This window comes from Amphiura filiformis, chromosome 12, assembly GCF_039555335.1.
Source record: "Amphiura filiformis chromosome 12, Afil_fr2py, whole genome shotgun sequence".
In the NCBI taxonomy this organism is placed as follows: domain Eukaryota; kingdom Metazoa; phylum Echinodermata; class Ophiuroidea; order Amphilepidida; family Amphiuridae; genus Amphiura; species Amphiura filiformis.
This window is the reverse complement of record NC_092639.1, coordinates 53,848,326-53,870,606: the sequence shown is the minus strand read 5'-3', so window position 1 is coordinate 53,870,606 and position 22,281 is coordinate 53,848,326. Positions and strand designations below refer to the sequence as shown.

The following is a 22,281-nucleotide window of genomic DNA, read 5'->3' as shown; positions in this document are numbered from 1 at the left end:
GCAGCATGAGCCATGCATGCATGTTTCCCCCAAATTATAACCTTTTACCCATAAAAACAAACCCAAATGAAGATTTCATTATCAGGGTGGGGGGAGGAGGAATTGTCAAATTTTTATAAACTTGGCACAATTTTGAGCACAGATTTTGGCACAGATTTGAGGATTTGGAATTCCAAATTAATTCCAAATTTACTTCACCACCCCACCACACTCTAGTGCGGTGTAATTTGAATGATTTTACAAGTAAAAAAATGTTGCTATCATCACTAATTTGTTTTCCATCTTTCTTTTATTGCTATTGCAGTCCCAGCTAGGCATTACAGGGACAGTAGTGTTTCCACCGGAGCTTGTAGATATGATCAGGATGAGATTTTCGGCAGACCAATGCCAACATGATGAGCAGCACAGTGAAGCAGTAAGTTTTGTTTTCATCATTTCAATGTGAACATTGAACATGGCATAAAATGGAATTTTGAAATGTAAATTAGTTCGATTCAATCATTGTAGACCTTCTCCATTGTACACTGCAAGCCATGTCGTGCACTGCCAAGAAATTAAAAAAAAAACCTATTCTATGGGTGGACGAACAAAAAATAATTTGTAGAAGCTAAATGATCTAAAATATTCATCAAAGCTTGAAAAAGAACACCCTAGATTCATAGCCACCTAACAGCGGTTTGTAAACTCACATTTTATTGCAAATATGACATCATCAGTCTGGACAGCTATCAGTGCAGGGGGGATCAGATCAGATACAGATACACTCCAATTGCTGGTCATGTAGCCCGGCAAATAATGGATGACATTTTTGGATACATCGAAGGTACAACAAAACATTGTGGAATTGTTGATGCCCACGGAAGTACAAAGTTTGAAATGTTAGTTCTTAATTGCCAGGAAAAGTGGGATGCACTTGAAAAAGAAACAACACAAATTAGAAACCAAAGTTTTTAAACTACTTTGTGCAACACAAGTCCCAGTCATCTTAGAGAAAATGTTGGCTCCTGTTCGCCAGTCACCTGGGTTAGGTTGTCCTCCTAAGCCCTATACACAAAATGCAGTCGAGGCAGTTAACCATGCGTGCAAAGTTCAAGCACAGTTAAAAAAACAGACTGGGCTGCAGTAAATGATGATTTGAAAAACATTACACTCAGTCAAAGAACTGAAAGCACCAAAGCATTATTTGGATCAGGGACATTTGAATTAAGTCCAGCATTTTCGGAACTGACTGTTACACCAAATATTTGGAGAACTACCAACACAAAACAGAAGTTGAAATTGGTGAATGAATTTGGCAAATTTCGAGGTAAAACAGCCGGGCAGGGGAAAAAACAAGCAGTTGGAAAAGGCAACAAAGCTAAGAGCAATTAAGGGGTCCATTCAGGATGCACCAAGAGGTGGGAAAAAGTTTTATCAAACCATATCCCAGAAACAGCCCCTGCTAGAGGCGGAAGAAAGCATGTGCTTGTGAAAACGGGAAAAAACAAGTGGGTGTGTGAATGTGCAACATTCCATCTCTGTGCCCACCTGGTAGCAGCTGCAGTAGATGAAGACAGACTAGACAAGTGCCTTGCTTTTGTTTTGTAGTTTTTATAAATGCTGCATTATTTTCATTATTATGTATTCAGCGCCTAGAGGCCGCTTTGTGTGCAATAGTGTGCTTTTAATAAATTTCTTCTTATTATTATTATTGTTGCACAACACAAGCAACCAAACCTAATGATAACAGGGAAAAAATACCAGGCTGCATGAAGAAAATCAGTATCAAGAAAAAGCCACCAAAGTAGCTACTGTGGTAAAGAAGGAAATTCCTAGAATTGCACTGATGCCAGTTACTATTCACTACTATGCGTAATTAATTTCATTGATACAAATTGCAGAAATAAAGTAGCATCGTACAAGTAAAGTATCAAAAATGGGCAGAAAAAAATTGATCTATCCAGTTATAGTAAATGCTATGAGTAAGATTCCGACTGCATACATTTTACTTCCTCAACTCTATTACTGTGGCCTTTGCGTATCATAGTGTTCTACATCAAAATTGTGATTCATGTCACTCATACCACCATACTTGATGGTGAACCTTGGACTGCCTTGGAGTATTGAGTACCCTCTAATACATGTACCAAATCATACGACAATCTGCAGAGCTCCCCTTTCCAAAGCCTTCTAAAGTAAACCTGAACTTACGGACCATCATGGCATCCATACCAGGAGTCTTCTTTTACCAGATCATCACAGCTAATTTCACATCATCGGGTGCACACTCGTGAAACACCTTATGCCAAAAATCGTATAGATGGAAGTCAAGTGTAAAAATCATTCATGTACATGGTAAGTGAAACTAACATAGTACATGATACTTTTATACAAATATTCTATAGCTTAGTAGGCAAGTCTTTCATTTATTGTCATCTACAGTTTACGTTTGTCATGTGCAAGCTATGGAGCCCATTTTGACGCTATTAATGATCAAACAAGTTTGATCAAGATTTAAGTTTAAGCCTGGGTGTCTTATACAAGGAATAGGGTGTTCAGCAGTCTGTGGTTGTCTTGTTCAAGGAACAGGGTGTTGAGCAGCCTGTGGTTCTCTTGTTCAATGAACAAGGTGTTGAGCAGCCTGTGGTTCTCTTGTTCAAGGAACAGGGTGTTCAGCAGTCTGTGGTTGTCTTATACAAGGAATAGGGTGTTGAGCAGCCTGAAGACATGAACAATGTAGGAAAGCATGATTTTGTCATCGGCATTATGACAGTTCACATGCAAAATATGCTGCAGAAGTTTGGTGAGGTAAAGGTGGTCTGCGTTGATGCAATTCATGGCACAAACAAAACAGTATACATTTCAATTGATAACAGGTGTTGGGAGGAACTGGATATCATCCAATCCTTATGCATCCAATAGAGCTCAGATATTCTAGAAAGTGTGGGTATTATGCTGCCCCACTGATGCTGAATTTTGGATATTGCAAAGGGCCATACTGAAGCTTATTAATACACAAGGCTAATTTTGTTGGCAGTTCTGATTTTTGATGAGTTCAGGGAGAGAATGCCTGTAGCCTGTCAAAGTGCTGTGAAGAGAACTTTTTACCAGCCAGGCCCTTTAAACAACAATTGATTTTTGTTTTGATAATAAAAATATTTTTACTGGATTAGTACCAATGAAATACTGCAAATATTTGTTTTAGTTATAGAAAGAAATTAGTTACATGCAGTGCAAGCGATAACATAGTTATTAAGGCATATAAATGTAGCTGGGTATCAAGTGAATAACACAATTATTCTGTCCATCCCTGGGGTTGGGTATGAGGTTAACAACACCATTTTACTTCCATGGATTGCCCAATCATGACATGTTTTTATAACTACCTCTTCAATGGAACAAATCATCATTACTTTGCCCATTCCTGGGCTTGGGTACCAGGAAAATAACACCATTAATAGAGCTCAATCAAGATATGTGTTTATATTTGTCCATTCCTGGGCTTGGGTACCAGGAAAATAACACCATTAATAGAGCTCAATCAAGATATGTATTTATATTTGTCCATTCCTGGGCTTGGGTACCAGGTAAATAACACCATTAATAGAGCTCAATCAAGATATGTGTTTATATTTGTCCATTCCTGGGCTTGGGTACCAGGTTAATAACACCATTAATAGAGCTCAATCAAGATATGTGTTTATATTTGTCCATTCCTGGGCTTGGGTACCAGGTAAATAACACCATTAATAGAGCTCAATCAAGATATGTATTTATATTTGTCCATTCCTGGGCTTGGGTACCAGGTAAATAACACCATTAATACAGCTCAATCAAGATATGTGTTTATATTTGTCCATTCCTGGGCTTGGGTACCAGGTTAATAACACCATTAATACAGCTCAATCAAGATATGTGTTTATATTTGTCCATTCCTGGGCTTGGGTACCAGGTAAATAACACCATTAATAGAGCCCAATCAAGATATGTGTTTATATTTGTCCATTCCTGGGCTTGGGTACCAGGTTAATAACACCATTAATACAGCTCAATCAAGATATGTGTTTATATTTGTCCATTCCTGGGCTTGGGTACCAGGTAAATAACACCATTAATAGAGCCCAATCAAGATATGTGTTTATATTTGTCCATTCCTGGGCTTGGGTACCAGGTTAATAACACCATTAATACAGCTCAATCAAGATATGTGTTTATATTTGTCCATTCCTGGGCTTGGGTACCAGGTAAATAACACCATTAATAGAGCCCAATCAAGATATTTGTTTATATTTGTCCATTCCTGGGCTTGGGTACCAGGTAAATAACACCATTAATAGAGCTCAATCAAGATATGTGTTTATATTTGTCCATTCCTGGGCTTGGGTACCAGGTAAATAACACCATTAATAGAGCTCAATCAAGATATGTATTTATATTTGTCCATTCCTGGGCTTGTGTACCAGGTAAATAACACCATTAATAGAGCTCAATCAAGATATGTGTTTATATTTGTCCATTCCTGGGCTTGGGTACCAGGTTAATAACACCATTAATAGAGCTCAATCAAGATATGTGTTTATATTTGTCCATTCCTGGGCTTGGGTACCAGGTAAATAACACCATTAATAGAGCTCAATCAAGATATGTGTTTATATTTGTCCATTCCTGGGCTTGGGTACCAGGTAAATAACACCATTAATAGAGCTCAATCAAGATATGTGTTTATATTTGTCCATTCCTGGGCTTGGGTACCAGGTTAATAACACCATTAATAGAGCTCAATCAAGATATGTGTTTATATTTGTCCATTCCTGGGCTTGGGTACCAGGTAAATAACACCATTAATAGAGCTCAATCAAGATATGTGTTTATATTTGTCCATTCCTGGGCTTGGGTACCAGGTAAATAACACCATTAATAGAGCTCAATCAAGATATGTGTTTATATTTGTCCATTCCTGGGCTTGGGTACCAGGTAAATAACACCATTAATAGAGCTCAATCAAGATATGTGTTTATATTTGTCCATTCCTGGGCTTGGGTACCAGGTAAATAACACCATTAATAGAGCTCAATCAAGATATGTGTTTATATTTGTCCATTCCTGGGCTTGGGTACCAGGTAAATAACATCATTAATAGAGCCCTAATAAAAGTTATGTATTTATATTTGTCCATTCCTGGGGTTGGGTACCAGGTTAATAACATCATTAATACAGCCCAATCAAGATATGTATTTATATTTGTCCATTCCTGGGCTTGGGTACCAGGTTAATAACATCATTAATACAGCCCAATCAAGATATGTATTTATATTTGTCCATTCCTGGGCTTGGGTACCAGGTTAATAACATCATTAATACAGCCCAATCAAGATATGTATTTATATTTGTCCATTCCTGGGCTTGGGTACCAGGTTAATAACATCATTAATAGAGCCCAATCAAGATATGTGTTTATATTTGTCCATTCCTGGGGTTGGGTACCAGGTTAATAACATCATTAATACAGCCCAATCAAGATATGTATTTATATTTGTCCATTCCTGGGCTTGGGTACCAGGTTAATAACATCATTAATAGAGCCCAATCAAGATATGTGTTTATATTTGTCCATTCCTGGGCTTGGGTACCAGGTTAATAACATCATTAATAGAGCCCAATCAAGATAGATATGTGTTTATATTTGTCCATTCCTGGGCTTGGGTACCAGGTAAATTACACCATTAATAGAGTCCATGTGTGTTTATATTTGTCCATTCCTGGGCTTGGGTACCAGGTAAATAACACCATTAATAGAGCCCAATCAAGATATGTATTTATATTTGTCCATTCCTGGGCTTGGGTACCAGGTAAATAACACCATTAATACAGCCCAATCAAGATATGTATTTATATTTGTCCATTCCTGGGCTTGGGTACCAGGTTAATAACATCATTAATAGAGCCCAATCAAGATATGTGTTTATATTTGTCCATTTTTGGGCTTGGGTACCAGGTTAATAACATCATTAATAGAGCCCAATCAAGATATGTGTTTATATTTGTCCATTCCTGGGCTTGGGTACCAGGTTAATAACATCATTAATAGAGCCCAATCAAGATAGATATGTGTTTATATTTGTCCATTCCTGGGCTTGGGTACCAGGTAAATTACACCATTAATAGAGTCCATGTGTGTTTATATTTGTCCATTCCTGGGCTTGGGTACCAGGTAAATAACACCATTAATAGAGCCCAATATGTGTTTATATTTGTCCATTCCTGGGCTTGTGTACCAGGTAAATAACACCATTAATAGAGCCCAATCAAGATATGTGTTTATATTTGTCCATTCCTGGGCTTGGGTACCAGGTTAATAACATCATTATTAGAGCCCAATCAAGATATGTGTTTATATTTGTCTATTCCTAGGGTTGGGTACCAGGTAAATAACACCATTAATAGAGCCCAATCAAGATATGTGTTTATATTTGTCCATTCCTGGGCTTGGGTACCAGGTAAATAACACCATTAATACAGCCCAATCAAGATATGTATTTATATTTGTCCATTCCTGGGCTTGGGTACCAGGTTAATAACACCATTAATAGAGCCCAATCAAGATATGTATTTATATTTGTCCATTCCTGGGCTTGGGTACCAGGTTAATAACATCATTATTAGAGCCCAATCAAGATATGTGTTTATATTTGTCCATTCCTGGGCTTGGGTACCAGGTAAATAACACCATTAATAGAGCCCAATCAAGATATGTATTTATATTTGTCCATTCCTGGGCTTGGGTACCAGGTTAATAACATCATTATTAGAGCCCAATCAAGATATGTGTTTATATTTGTCCATTCCTGGGCTTGGGTACCAGGTAAATAACACTATTAATAGAGCCCAATCAAGATATGTGTTTATATTTGTCCATTCCTGGGCTTGGGTACCAGGTTAATAACATCATTAATAGAGCCCAATCAAGATATGTGTTTATATTTGTCCATTCCTGGGCTTGGGTACCAGGTAAATAACACCATTAATAGAGCCCAATCAAGATATGTGTTTATATTTGTCCATTCCTGGGCTTGGGTACCAGGTAAATAACACCATTAATACAGCCCAATCAAGATATGTGTTTATATTTGTCCATTCTTGGGCTTGGGTACCAGGTAAATAACACCATTAATACAGTCCAATCAAGATATGTATTTATATTTGTCCATTCCTGGGCTTGGGTACCAGGTAAATAACGCCATTAATACAGCCCAATCAAGATATGTGTTTATATTTGTCCATTCCTGGGCTTGGGTACCAGGTTAATAACACCATTAATAGAGCCCAATCAAGATACATGTTTATACCAACCTATTCAATGTACCTATATATCATCAATACTCTGTCCATCAGGAGTTAAAAAGTTTACCTTCAACTACTTTTTTGCACGTCTACAGAAAGTACAAGGAACAAGAAGGTAGCATGCAATCAGCCGAATTGCACGCAGAGCTTCAAAGATTCATGGTACATTGATAGGCACTGCAACCAGGTCCACTGGCCATGGTATGTCAACCCACTTGTTTGCAGATATTGCAACGAAGGATTTCAGATGTACGTAACTTTTGAAAAAACAGTACATGTTAAGACGGATAAGCACTTGAAATGCTACCAATATGTGCAACAAGGTGCTGCAGTTACAAAATTTGAAGATGATCGAGAAGATTGGCTACTCCGTAGCCACAACTTAGGATTGAGAAATGCTAGGCAATACAACATGTTGAACAAAATACAGATAAATGCCAAAATCCTGATGGTGCATTAAAGCAGTAGTGGAAGCAATCGTACCAATGAGCGCCTCAACGAGATGGAAAGGAATATGAAGCTCAAGATTGTTGATACAAATCAAGAACATGCCAAGCACATGAGTCAAACTTTAGCTATAGACACTTTCAAAACAAGAAAATATCTGTTTGAGGTGCCTGAACCAACCAATATTGTTGATCCTGTAGTCTTGGACACAGGCGATCAATTTGGAGAAGTATACACTGCTGAATCACTTTTTACAGAACTTTTGTGCATTGTATATTTTGCAGAAAATGCTGGTCAATGACCCAAAAGAACCAAGCAAATATGCCACTGTTTTGGTGTCGCGGAGTGCCTATGGCACTTTGATTATAAAAGCGACAAGGGCGAAGAATAAAAGTGCCAAACTTCTTAATGAGGCTGTGGACCTCATGTGGAGCAAGCAGGAGTTGCCGGAGTCTACGGGCATGGGGATCAGAAAAGAGAAAGAGGTGAATCATAAGCCACTGGAGCCCCATAAAATTGAGGCAGTATTAGGTAGGATACATTGATTTTAAGATCATTATTAATATAATTTATTTCTAGTGAGTCTCACGACCCCTTTGAAAGAGATCCCGACCCCCAAAAGGGTCCGACCCACAGTTTGGGAACCACTGCATTGTTCCTTGTGTTTCATGTTGAATTTGGTATTGACATATGTGTATTTCATCTGCAAGCTGCATAGAGTATCGGCTTTAAAACTCGTCCACCGGTTGAACTACATTCCATTGTCTATGGCTGACCTCCTCTCTGCGGAGCTCCATGCCAGTCAACTCAGCCATAGAAACTAGCTCTAATCAGGCGGAATCAGCTGGCAACGGTGGTTGAGTTTTGAAGCTATCCATTATATTTCTCATTGAATTTGGTAGTGACTTATGTGTATTTCATTTGCAGGCTGCATAGAGAATTTGGGGCGGCTTCAAAATTTGAACGCCAGTTGAACCACATTCCATTCCAAGCATTATGCTCCAAACATCCCAGAATTTCTGCACAATAGACCAAGAGAATTTGTCAACAGAGGAATGGTTAGACTACAGAGCAGTGTCAGTGACTTTGAAGAAGGGGATATCATGGAATTAAGGAAGGAAACATATCAAGTGAAGAGTAAAACTCCTGACAGCCCCATAAGGTTTACAGTCAAATTAGGATCTGATGTGGAGCTGTCTTCATGTGACTGCTATGATTTTTGTATGAAATTTTTACATTTTGATGGACTCTCATAGAATTCCTTGTTACCACTGTACCGAATAAGTGCTTTCATCAACTTAAATGTGTCCAGAGCAACAGTTTTCGTCTAGGACTTATAAAAAGATTACAGACTGACAACCCACCACACGTGTTTATGACTACATCATCAATGGAACAAATCGTCACTCCTTAAATAATACCAGGGCATGGATATGAAGTGAACACCATCTAAGCTTTTGTTTCCAGTTTCTTAGTGTGATATTTTGTATGAACTTTGGTTCATTTAAGCAAATTTTTACTAGATGGAATCTTATGGATTCCTTGTCACCATTGCACCGAGAAAGTGCTTTCATCAACTTAAATGTGTCCAGAGCAACAGTTTGTGTCTAGGACTTATAACAAGATTACAGACTGACAATCCACCACACGTATTTATGACTACATCATCAATGGAACAAATCGTCACTACTTTAATAATACCAGGGCATGGATATGATGTGAACACCATCTTCCCTTTTGTTTCCAGTTTCTTAGTGTGATATTTTGTATGAACTTTGGTTCATTTAAGCAAATTTTTACTAGATGGAATCTTATGGATTCCTTGTCACCATTGCACCGAGAAAGTGCTTTCATCAACTTAGATACATCCAGAGCAACATTTTGCGACTAGGACTTACAAAAAGATTACAGACTGACAACCCGGTAACTACATCATCAATGGAACAAATCGTCACTCTTTAGTTTTGTCTCATTTCATTTAGTTCACAGCTAGAGTGAGATAACCCCCTCTTTTGATCCAGCATCAGATCTTCTGATGATAGCAGTATTATCTATAATGCAAAGGGATGATATTTGACATTGAACAAAATCCATGTCCCAAACCAGTCTTGTTACCCTCTGTTAATTATTTGAAAAAGTAGTAATTTTTCATGCCATAGTTGGTTTTGAGTTTGTTAGACAAAGTAATTACAAAAGATGTATTTGGCCGAAAGCAACACCAGGAAGATCACGAAGAACCAACTTGCATGCTCTAACCCACATGCAGGCAATACTGGAGGAAGCTGCTAAAGCTTTTGCGGGTTGCCTAAATTTCAGCACAATTCATCCAGACAATGGAGAAAAGGGAAACGATAAGTGCATGAGCATATTGTTATGAATTCGGCAGACGGCCAAATCCGGCTTTTGGTAAATTCATGTTACACATGCATTATTTTTGAATTAGAGAACAAGAGGTCAATTTTAACAATTACCGTCGTTGACCGTACTGCGATGCACCGCTAACTAGCCCTGTATACCGCTCTCTTTTGATTAAATATGATGCTGTTATCCTCTGATCTCCGTTCAAAATTGATATGCTGCCCTCCATTATGTACAGCATTGATCCCTTGTTCTTTAATTCAAAAGTAATGCATGCGTAAAATGAATTTAACAAACGTCTAATCCGGATTTGGCAGCCTGCTGAATTCATAACAATATGAAACAGCCGTGCCGAAAGTGACCAGGAAAGGAATAATTGAGGGAAACACAACTCATGTGAATGACAGTAAGCCTATATTTCATTTAACAAGCAAAGTGTAGGCATAATTACTATTTTGGAATTTGCACATGTTCTCTGTCATCATCACAAAATTGAAAACATCTGGCGCAGAATATTAATTCACATACATTATATCGCAGGAAATCTTCCTTTATCAAGTTTTGTCAAATATTCAAATACCATGTAAATAACTCAATTCTGACCTTTCTCAAGTTGACTTTAGAAATTGAGGGGCAAGATCAAAAACTTAATCCTGAGAAGAGTCCACCATGATAAAGACAATCATAAAAATTTCATTAATTTTCATTCTTCATCACAAAGGTTATGGGCAAAGCAAATATGAATACCATTACCATTCAAGCGATCATTGAAGAAAAGTAAGTAAATTTGTGTCACTTGAAAAATTAATTAACCATTCAATCTTGCTTTCCAGACACATGTTCAATATCTTGAACACAGAAGATAAGGTGAACACATATGATGATAATGATGATCACACATTTGCACTCATAGGCCTAGAAGGCGCAACAATCAAAGTAGAACTCAACAAAAACCAAATACTGAGCTGGGAAGGTATGTAAAGAACCCACCATTATTTTGATTTTCAGGATGGAATGGAAGAGAGTGCGCAGGTGCAGCAACTTCCTTGTTATTAAAATGGACTCGCCTTATAGAGACCTTGACACAAATGAAGTTATTGATAGTGAGCAAAAGCCCTATGAGCTGTATGAAGAGTTGATACTAACGGTGACCACAAAACAACAGTGGGTCAGAGACATATGTTGTCTTGTCTGAGCTATGTTTATCCTTTACCCAAAGACAATTACACATGCAAAACTGGTTTGGACCATTTTACTGAAACTTTTTCCAACTTGCATGTGTTGAGATTCAAGACTATGTATGTCCATCAGGTCCTACACCTTCCTAGAACAGTTCGGTTTACTGGCCCACTATTTGCAAACAATTACTTCATTTTTTAGAATTCGTTATATAGTGTGAGGCAAAATGTGGAGGCATACTATTGTGATCAGAAGAGAACTTTTCAACACTTAAACCACCAGAGCCGCTAAAGTTTGACACTACAAATAAAGCGGAAACATCTGTCGCTGCTATCGTGTGGAGTGATGCAAGTTGCGAGTCTGCTAGGACTTCAAACTCAAGTGAGTTATACTCGTACACCATTGCATCTGAAGGAACTTATGTTAACTTAACTCTTGACCCAACATGGCTTCAGGTAATACAGGTCACATTGAGTGGGCCAAGGAAAAGGGTGTTGACCCTGAACTTGCCATTGTAATTATAGGTATTGATAAAGACGCCCTGACTGAAACTATTGAATCAGAGTTGAAAAGTACCGGGCCCGGGAAGGTTTTTGACAGCCCGAACGTGGTGGAGGATGAGAAGACAACGCACGACTCTACCAGTTCAAGGGCAAGGTAAGTTCCTCCACTTGCATGCAACTCTCACTATAACAGGGGGCGCTACTTGGGACATTATTCGTTTGAAAGAGCAACAAGCCGAAGAGGACTTCGCACACCTCCAGGAGAGCATCCCTGGGGTTGTGCACAATCATGACCATCGGCAAGCACCTGACAAAACCGCAGTATCGCTGCCTGCGGATGTTCTCCGGGAAGTCCCCTGTACCCAGTGGTGAACTTCCTTTCGAGACCTGGGTCCAACATGCGGACAAGATGGCACAGAACCCAAGCCTGGCTGATGAAGAAAAACGGTGTACTAGAAGGCCATGCTGGCATCCGGCTCCTCGCTGACCACCCCTAAGCTGATTATACAGCTCAGGAAAGCATTTGGGGTCCTCGTATTCCGAGAAACGTACCAGAAGTCAGGCAAGACCCCATCTGCCTACCTGACCAGGTTGGAGGAGGCCCTAGATAGAACCATTGCAGCTTGCTGCAGACCATGCTCCGGGATTGCTGGAGGGTTGCGGGAAAGAAGTTTACACAGAAGTTACAGGTAAGCATGGGTTGGTTGACTGCCTATGCAGAGGCTGCCACCCTTGAAAAGTGTGGCCAAGATGGTCAGGTAAACCTTCTCAACCCAACGGTAGTTCAGGGTAGAAGCACAGTGGACTTAGTGTATGGTGTCAGGAATCTGTGTAATACAGAGCATCACATTAACCTCAACAATGACACACCCTTCTGCCAGAGGAGTCATAGGATAGCTCCAGCAGACTTTGGGGATGCAAGGAAGCATATCCAGGACCTTTTGGCTAAGGGCATAATTCATGAGTCAGAAAGCCCTTATGCTTCTGCAAATGTCCTGGTCCGCAAGAAGAACAGCCATCTTAGGCTGACAGTTGATTATAGATTGTTGAACTCTACGATTATACGCGACCAATACAATATTACTAAGATTGAGAAACTCTTCATTCTCTAACTGGAATCAGATTTTGGCTACAAAACCATCCGCAATTTCTTTGAGACATCACACGCTAAAGGTGAACAGGAGGACATTGCAAAACACGAGAGCAGATAACGCCATTATACGTGAAGGGGCCCAGTTTAGAAGTGCTAAGGATTTCCATGACTTATAGAAACAAATTTCACCATGCCTGCATCAGTTCTTCTATGTGCACTTAAGAGAAGAGTTTTCTTTCATGTTCCAAAATCTGGGGAGGGGTCAGTGTGCAGAAAAAGAACCTCCTATCAGCCAATTGAGGGGGAGGGATTCGTTCATGGCACAGTGTAATGTCAATGGGTCAATTGAGTAATCTAAAGATTAGGAAACGCTCGTGCTACTGTGATGCATGTCTATACGAGGAGTATGATAGTTGTGAAAATAAAGAATATGTTGATGCATGGGAATTAAAGAAATTAGACCACTGTCAAGTACACATGTTTCTACTAGAGAACAACACACAGAAATGGAAGTATACATTGACATGAATTGTGTAGATTTAGTACAGAAAAACAGTGTTATTGTAATTGCGGCAGATGAGAGCGACACTCGTAATGACTTTTATTTGTTTGCTGTCACCAGCGAATGAGCAGAAGTTCTGCCTTCATATATCTTAGGCTGATGGTTGATTATAGATTGTTGAACTCTAGGACTATACGCGACCAATACAATATTCCTAAGATCGAGGAAACTCTTCATTCTCTAACTGGGGCAGAGTTGTTCTCATGCCTGGACCTCAGATCTGGGTATTACCAGATAGAGATGGAAGAGGACATGCATAAGACTGCCTTCTGGTGCCCCCTGGGGTTCTACGACTTTTAACCAAGTTGCAAAATTGGTGCAGAAAGCAGAGAAACACCATGAGAGAAACCCGGAAATTTTTTTCCGGCCCCATGACTTGCGAGTTGTCATCACTGTCACCATATTTCACCACCAGAATTCCCCAATTGATTACAGTTATCAAGGTTATAAGCATAGGTTAATAAATCTGAACTCAAGAATTTACCATTGGCATTGCACCAGCCTTTACTCACTACCCCATACTAATGTGCAGGTCAATCCTGGTTCAAGTTTAAATTTAAAACCACATGTCAGTGTCCTGTGGTCCCATATGTGTTGTTCACTTGTTTAAATGTCTTCACACGTACATTGTATATATACCAACTGGAATTTAATAAAACCCTGGAATAAAACAACATGGAATCACAGACATTTGCTATAGGAGATGCTTGTGAAGCAGTAGATTCTGAAAAGAGATGGGCAAGAGCTACGGTTAAGGAAGTATTAGATGGGGACACAGTTTGTGTGAGTTTTGATGGCTGGGGAAGCAAGTGGGATAAAGTTTCATCTGATGGAGAAATTTGTCTTAGAACCGTTGGTAAGTAAAATATATTTTTAGTTGCAATAAGATTCTTGTGTTTTTACAATCATTTAAAGTAATTTTGTCAATTTCGATTTCAGCATCAAAACTGATATTCAAACCCTAAATCAGTGGAATTTATGCTTTGCTTCTCTTTGAGAAAACTGAATGAAAATAACACAAAAAACCATGGCTGAAGAAGGGATCACCAGCTCATAAAGCATAGATTTCAGTGGTTCAGGAGAAAAGGTTTCTCCATATATTTCACTACTCTTGCCACTTCAAACACACAGGAAATTTGGAATCATTTCACAATCACATTTTGATGTACGCTCCCGAATACCATTCTTACACCATGACTTGAAACAAAACCAGGAACATATTGGCAGCCATAGACCACAATGAACATGTCGGTCAAAAAGTCCAAAATACTAAGGATGGGGAAGACAAAATTTGCTACATCTTCAATCGCAGGACCAAGTCATGGGTACCACAGAAAGTCAGAGAACCAAAGCAATACACTTACATACCGAAACTTCAAATTACACCATGACTTGCAACAAAACCAGGAACATATTGACAGCCATAGACCACAATGACCATGTCGGTCAGAAAGTCCAAAAGACTAAAGATGGGGAAGACAAAATTTGCTACATCTTCAATCGCAGGACCAAGTCATGGTTACCACAGAAAGTCAGAGAACCAAAGCAATACACTTACATATCGAAACTTCAAATTCAAATCTTGATGCAGCGTTTTTAAAGACACCATAAGACTGAATCAGAAGGTGGCGTGTGAACCCACTGATCCTCGCAACATATATTTCCAAATAGATTTATTGTCGCACAGCACTCAATATATCTGGACCAGCAAATGCCAACAGATGCCCATTCATAGATTCTACCACTGATGAGGAGGAATAATTCCAACCACATCAATTACCAAATTGATATATGGCATGGTGGGAAGAGCCTTGTAAAGCAACTCACCAAGGTAGCAAGTCCTGCTTCTAAATCAAATATTCCTCCACGAAAAAAAAAAACTAAAAAAACAAACCCTGACCCTACTTGATAGGTCCGTCCGCCAGTAGAACAGGTGTTTTTTTTGTCGCCTTAAATTAAATTTATAAATTGCATACTGTTTATTTTGTTCATGCAGTCTGGGTAGTAGTCCAGTTTGAAGATGACAATGTAGTAAGCGTACTTAAAGGTACCAGGGTGATTTTGGAGGATGGGTCAACAGTACAAACCGGGTCACCGGTATGTGGCCAGCAATGCCTGGCCCGTGGGGCCGACTGAAATACATGGCGTGTTGTGTTGCATTTGGTGGTAAGTTTTGGTTCAGTTGTTAAAAAGTGTATAAGTACCATATTAGTTCCATTAACTAGGAAAAAAAAAGGAAATTACACTGCGTGGCCTGCACCGCATCATCACAAATGCCTACATTGGATGTACGGAAAACATTTTTTTGAATCAAGAGAGATAATTGTATTTGTTGAATGCTCAATAGATTATTCAACCTACGCATTTGTCACAAACTTATCAAATAACACTATATAAATTACTATTTATTTTGTTTTTGATAGACAAATCCAGAAAATAAAACTCACGTTTCTTAGCTTTCGATAGCAGGGTATGCCATCTTGATCACAGGTGCTTTCCAGGCTCACTGCATCTCCCATGGGAACAGGTAGTCTCGTTCCTACGATGTGATGTATGCTTAATCAGTGAGTCATATTCGTGGTCAAGAGAATAAGCATACATCATATTGTAGTAACCGACGATGACTGGATGGCTTGTGCCTCAGAAGAAATACAACGGCTCAACGAACCTCTCTACGCTGCCGTCAAGAAGACAGTGGACACCGTACAAGCGCTGGTAGCGACAATGGGCCTAATTGTTCAGATGTCACCTAAAATTAGTTATACAAACTTAAAACACGGTTCTTATCAACCTTTACATAATGCATTAGTGGTGTATGTAAATGAACTGGTATGTCCATAGAATTTGAGAGATACGGTGGAGAGCACGCATTACTAATTGTTTTACATCTGAAATAGTAATTGTTAAAAGAAAGTATTGCAATTTTTACGCAGCCACAGAATCAACAATGACAGCCACAGCCACCACCACAAGAACATCAACATCAATAGCCTCCACAAGTACCAGCACAGCCACAGCAACGAGACAGGCAGCAAGGTCAACAGCAAAATGACCTTAACTTCCAAGTAAGAAACATGCAAATCAGTTTGGGGTTTATTTTCCCATGTCCTTTAACACTTACAGTAGATGCCTGATTGACATAAATGAAATAGTGTATGAGCCTGACCCCATCAGATGGGGTGTTTGGTACAAGTGGTGGGGGAGGGGGAACTGACGATGACTGGATGGCTCATGCCTCAGAAGAAATACAACGGCTCAACGAACCTCTCTACGCTGCCGTCAAGAAGACAGTGGACACCGTACAATCTGGGCAGTTTGAAGATGACAATGTAGTAAGCGTACTTAAAGGTACCAGGGTGATTTTGATTAATTTAGTTGTAATGATGAAAAGCTGCCCAATAAAACTAGATATGTAGATCTATATGATCCAGGGGCCTAATTATAGGTCAAAATGTCACAAATCTGATCTAACCATGCCAAAAAAATTAAAGGAGCCAATTTTGACAATTGAGTTTCTAAGATCATCAACTTGTAGAGTATAAGCAAGTGTGATAAAGCATATTTGGTTGCAAACATACCTGCTTTTACAAGTTTTCTGAGGTATTTTAGTGGACTTTTTGTTACTCAATTTCACAAAATGGACTATTCCATTTGATAATCCATACATCCCCAATGGAAGATGTGACCATAAACAGGAAGTCCTGCTTGGCCAGTTCTTCACAGAAGAACTGGCTTAGGGCTCATATTGAAATACCCTACAACGTTTTCACAGAAAGAAGGCAGGATTCCCTCGCTAAGCGCTGGCGCCTCAGGAAAGCTTGGTCATAAAGCGGATGGATTATATGCATCAGTGATACACCCTGCCCAGGATTTTAACAAAAGAAGGCTAGCACAGGAAAGCTGCAGGATGGCGCACACCTTCCTGTGTAAGGGAATTTCAATATGAGCCCTTACACCTGTTACTTTGATGACAGACAGAACAGAATTTACATGGATACATTTTAACCTTGACTAATTCCCTAAGGAACTTAGACCAAAAGTGGGGCTTCATCTTTAATCTTCCACAGGGAGTGTACATTGGGTGACTACTCGACACCCCCTGTGTGGGAGATTAAGGTCATGCCCACCACAGGGGGTGAATGGATTTCAACTGGAATAGCCAAATGCCACCTTCAGCATGGTTGTATCAGAGCATGCTGCGTATCACATTATGCAGTACTCATACTTAACACATGATACAAGACACCAATTACATTTACCTTACAAGCTTCTATTATTTTGTTAAATTGGACTCTTCAATTTGAAATCCACACTCCCTGTGAAAAACAACACACAATTCCAGTTTATAAATATAAGGTCAATCTGGGCCGGGTGGAATTTGATGTGTGGTTCATGTTAAAATTCAGCTGAATGTGGAAAACATTGAAATCCAGTTGGATTTTACACATCTTTGCCACTATTTTTGGAATTTTGTTTGGAATTTCAAATTCCCCACACATTTTCCTGTTTTTAGATGCAAATTGTTAGATCTGGATTGCCTAAAAGCTGTTCAATTTGGTTGGAATGCCAAAATCTTCCTCGAAGAGAGTATGGTTTTCAAATAAAATTGCCCAATACCACTTTGAAGCCCTTGTCAACCAACTCCCATCTTTTGAACAAGCCTTGGCTGTTTTGATGGTAGATGTACAACATCACAGCACAAGACACCAATGTGGCCAGCCAATTCATTACAAGCTTCCGTTCATCATCGAGTTGGTTGATACACTCACCACCTTTCAAAACTTGGTTAGCATCTACCGAACGATTCATCCGACTTGTGATCTTCCGTTCATCGTCACACTTAGTTGAAACACTCACTCGTCAAATCTTGGTCAGCACCCATGACCTCCCGAATCTTGACCTCCAACTTGCAAGGGATCCTTGGCTATTCTGATAGCAGCCCTCATCACAGAATGCATGTTGCAAGGCGCCAGTGTGGTTGGCTCATCTGACCGATAGACGTCCATTTATCTGCATCTTTGTTGTAACATTCACTCCCTTGTAGTACAAGACGAGCCCCTGCGTCCTGTGAGTAGGACTTGCCTGTAGAAGTAGTCAGCAAAGATTTAAAAGAAAGAAAAAAGATAAGCGATATTAGTCATCTTGAGGGCTCAATGTAACGCTGCCTTATCTCTACTTTTACCATTTTAAGATTCAAGTTGGCTGCACTCATATATTGGAATATTCCATGCCTGTGCTCGCTAAGCGTACTTGAATTCAGCTGACCTGGCAACATCGCTCATCTAACTCTCAAAGTCTCTTTTGTATACACTCGCCTTACTTAGCATCGACCCCCATAGGCAACATGCCAACATTCCACGGTATGGCTGCACTCAAGTTAATATTGTACTGGTGGCTTGTGCCTGATTGGGATGGGGTTGTTTTTCACTGGTCTGTGGCTTTGTTGGGATTGGAGATGTAAATGAGTCTTATAGTTGTCACTTGAGTGGTCTATTTGTTTCTGCGGATACTGGAATCTCATTTTCTCCAAATTTCATCTCAAAAAAGATCATCGACTATGCAAATTTGCTGATTTACACCAGAGCATACACTTTCAAATTGATACCAGCTTATTATATTTTTTAAGTATAGAAACTTCAATGCTTACTGAGCTGCAACATTATAAATGCTTAACCAATCACGGCAGCTGTAAGAAAGGTTGTAGTGCCCATGGGATTAAAGTGGACAAAGGCATCACAACCAAACAAAATTGGCTATTCTAGTTATAATCCATATACCCCCTATGGAAAACATGACCTTAATCTCTCACACAGGGAGTGTGAATTTCAAATGGGGTTACCTGAATGGGTGGCGGCCTTTGAAATTTACACTCCCAAAAGGAATAGATCAATGATCTCCCTTTCCTTCAAAAAGAGCAATACACCTGAGCTATACCTTAGCGTCTCCTACAAAATCACGGACAACAAGCGATAAACGTGCAGCGCAATTCATGCATGTTATTCCTGCTTTCCCATTGGTTGTTCTTTGGGTCGTAAACCACTACAGTGCGTGTGACTATACGAGCGCCCCCGTCCATGTCAGGCTTGGAATATGACTTACCTGAAATAGAATGAGATGAAGAGATGTAGAACATTTAATATTTTGATGCCATGATTATACTGTCAATAATCAATGTTTTTACATAATATTAACAAATGTGGAGGTACTTTGGCCTAGCAGAACAGGTTCTGATGACTCATAGTCAGAGGGTTGCGGGTTCAAGCCCTGGTGGTGTCATTGTAATGTGCTCTTAGACAAGGCACTTGTATAAATGAGTACCGGCTTATGCAGTGGTGAACCGCCACAATAACATTATTCACAGAGGAGTCTGGCCTAATGTAGTTTCTAAAGAGTGATGGGGACTCCGGCATGTAAAATACCGACATGAACTGTTACTTTTAACAAATGTGGACAATAGAATTATGATGCCTTTACTTTCCTTCAGTCAATGACGTAAGTGAAATTCAGAGGTTGCAGCATTAAATCGTGTGTTGAATAAAAGCATTGGCATACAGACACACACATTCAAAGGTGGGGTGTAAAGTGTGCTGAGGCTTGTGGATCAACGTTTAGGGCATTATGCCTGTGCGTAGCGCACTATACATCACTGCGCTTTTTTTTTTTTGTGAGGAGATCCACATGCAAAACAATGAAATGCACATGCTGACGTCACATACTCAAGGAAGGTAATAGACTTTATCATAGCAGCCATTAGTTCATATACATCTGAGACTTTCTTTGAAATGAGGTAAAGAAAAAGTTTTCACATATATGTTTAGAAGAGCTTCAGTCAAATCGGAGCAAGTTACAATTTGACGTGTCACCCCAGTCGGCCAATTACCAGTAGCTCACCTCCAAAGGCATAGATTTTTCCTCCAGCCGATGCCATACCATGGAAAGCTCTAGGTACAACCATGTTGGCAATAGATGTCCACTGGTCAGTCACTGGATCATAGCGTTCAGCTGACCGTTGTCTGGCCATCATGTTGGTACCACCCACTGCATAAATATGACCATCTGGAAAAGAATTTGTGATCCCAAAATGAGCTGTTTGCAGTGCTGCAACCAATGGGGTGGGGTGGGGGTAGGGGTAGGACAGGGGGAAAATGCCACGAGTGCCACTTTAGGAGAGAACAAGTTTTAAAATTGGCAGAAAGAGCAAGTTAATTTTTCAGCAGGTCACTAATGTAAAGCCATTTTTTTTAAATTTTTGCCTCTCAGTTTTTCAAAGCTCATAATTACATTTTTCTTTGCAGATAATCTTTGCAAAAAATTTACTCCTTAGCCCTGAGGGACAAAGACACCTTGCTACTTCAATAAGTGTCCACACAAAACTTGAGGTGCAGATTCAATGATTTGCTATTTAAATTTGCCAACTATGCAAGATGTCAATTCAAAAAAGGATAATTACAATAAAATACAATGTGATTACCGATTACTGCCAGTCCAACCCCTACTCGTGGTATATTCATTGGCCTCTTAGTCAGCCAAGACTCTGCGCCAGGGTCTAGGACATAGGTAGTATCCTTGGCACTGTTTTCCCAGTCATTTCCACCGATGACGTAGAGTTTATCATTAAATACTATTGCACCATGATGAAACCTGCCATATCAAATGAAATGTACATGTATTAGTAATTTATTAGGGGTGTGCCAATATAACCAGAACCCATGTACAGTCCAAATCTCCCTTATCCGGACCAGTTTTATATGGATCTCTCTGTTATCCGGCTGTGTGAAGTTTTCATTTATCTGGCCAATGCTTGGGCCCATCATTGCCAGGTAAAAGATTTTGGACTGTACAAAGATTATGCTTCGAAATTTTTTTAAGTTTGTTCGGCTTATAAGGCAGAAAAAAATAAAAGACTCATAACACTGTGTATTGATATAGAATGGCGTGCACGCTGTTGTGCGCAATGCTTACGCTAGGTGTGTGTTGCATAATGTGTGATGACTAGCGCATGCTTATGTGAATTTACGCAAGCGTGAATTGGGACTTTATTGATGTGTGCAGTTACAAAAGCCAAATAATTTCCGCCTTATAAACCGAACAAACTTTAACAGGATTCAAGTGTAACTGACAATTGTGTGTTACCCTACTGCACTTTTTCCAGATGAGCCACTGGGAGAGTGGATTTGATTTTTTTCTTCCTTTTTTCTTTGGTCCTGAAGAGATTTTGAACATTAGCCCTCTTGCATCAAAGGCAAAGCCCACTGTGCCACACTGCTCCCTTGGACTGAAGTTGGGCTGAATTGGTTAAATTTATTGAAAAAAAAAGTTTTTTTTCACGGTTTTATAAATACCTTGATTCTGGTAGACTAGGCAGTTCCTTGACAACTTTGTTCTTCAAGTCATACCTAAACACCCTCCTACATGGCGCTCCAACTCTCTGGAACAAACTCCCACAAAAGTACAACAACTTATTCTTCTGATCAAAAGCTTTCACGAAACTTTTCAATTCAATCCCAGACTGTTGCCATGACAACCAGGAGGTCAACCCTTGCAGGTCATGTTCTATTTTCCAAATGTTGGTGACCGAGTTATAAGAGCACAGCTCCCACTTCTCACCCTGGTCTTTGTTCTTATTGAGTTTACTCATGAGTAGTTTGCCATTGAGGGTGAGTAATGTTTCGGGTTCAAGGCACTTTGGGAGAGGTCCGCAGTACTGCCAGTCTTTGGTGTACGTGTTGAGTACTTCGATGGATTTGGCTTGTGGAGTTTGGCCGCTGTATGGATGATAAAATGTGTAAAATGTTAATAATGGTCTCAAGTGCATGAAA

The 22,281-nt window shown here is 39.6% G+C and overlaps 1 protein-coding gene across 2 annotated transcripts in view; it reads right to left on the bottom strand.

Moving 5' to 3' along the window:
- Positions 1-17,574: 17,574 nt before the first annotated feature.
- Positions 17,575-22,281, bottom strand: part of LOC140165425 (kelch-like protein 32) — a 46,247-nt gene continuing 41,540 nt past the window's right edge. The window contains exons 7-11 of one of the 2 annotated variants that reach the window (XM_072188729.1): positions 21,805-22,227; positions 20,934-21,103; positions 20,354-20,518; positions 19,397-19,561; positions 18,437-18,544 (exon numbers count right to left, since the gene is read on the bottom strand). In XM_072188729.1, the coding sequence (XP_072044830.1) occupies positions 19,416-19,561; positions 20,354-20,518; positions 20,934-21,103; positions 21,805-22,227 (904 nt within the window). In that variant the 3' untranslated portion in view covers positions 18,437-18,544; positions 19,397-19,415. Of the gene's footprint in view, positions 18,545-19,396; positions 19,562-20,353; positions 20,519-20,933; positions 21,104-21,804; positions 22,228-22,281 lie in introns of both variants that reach the window. The other variant, XM_072188730.1, reaches the window with a different exon arrangement.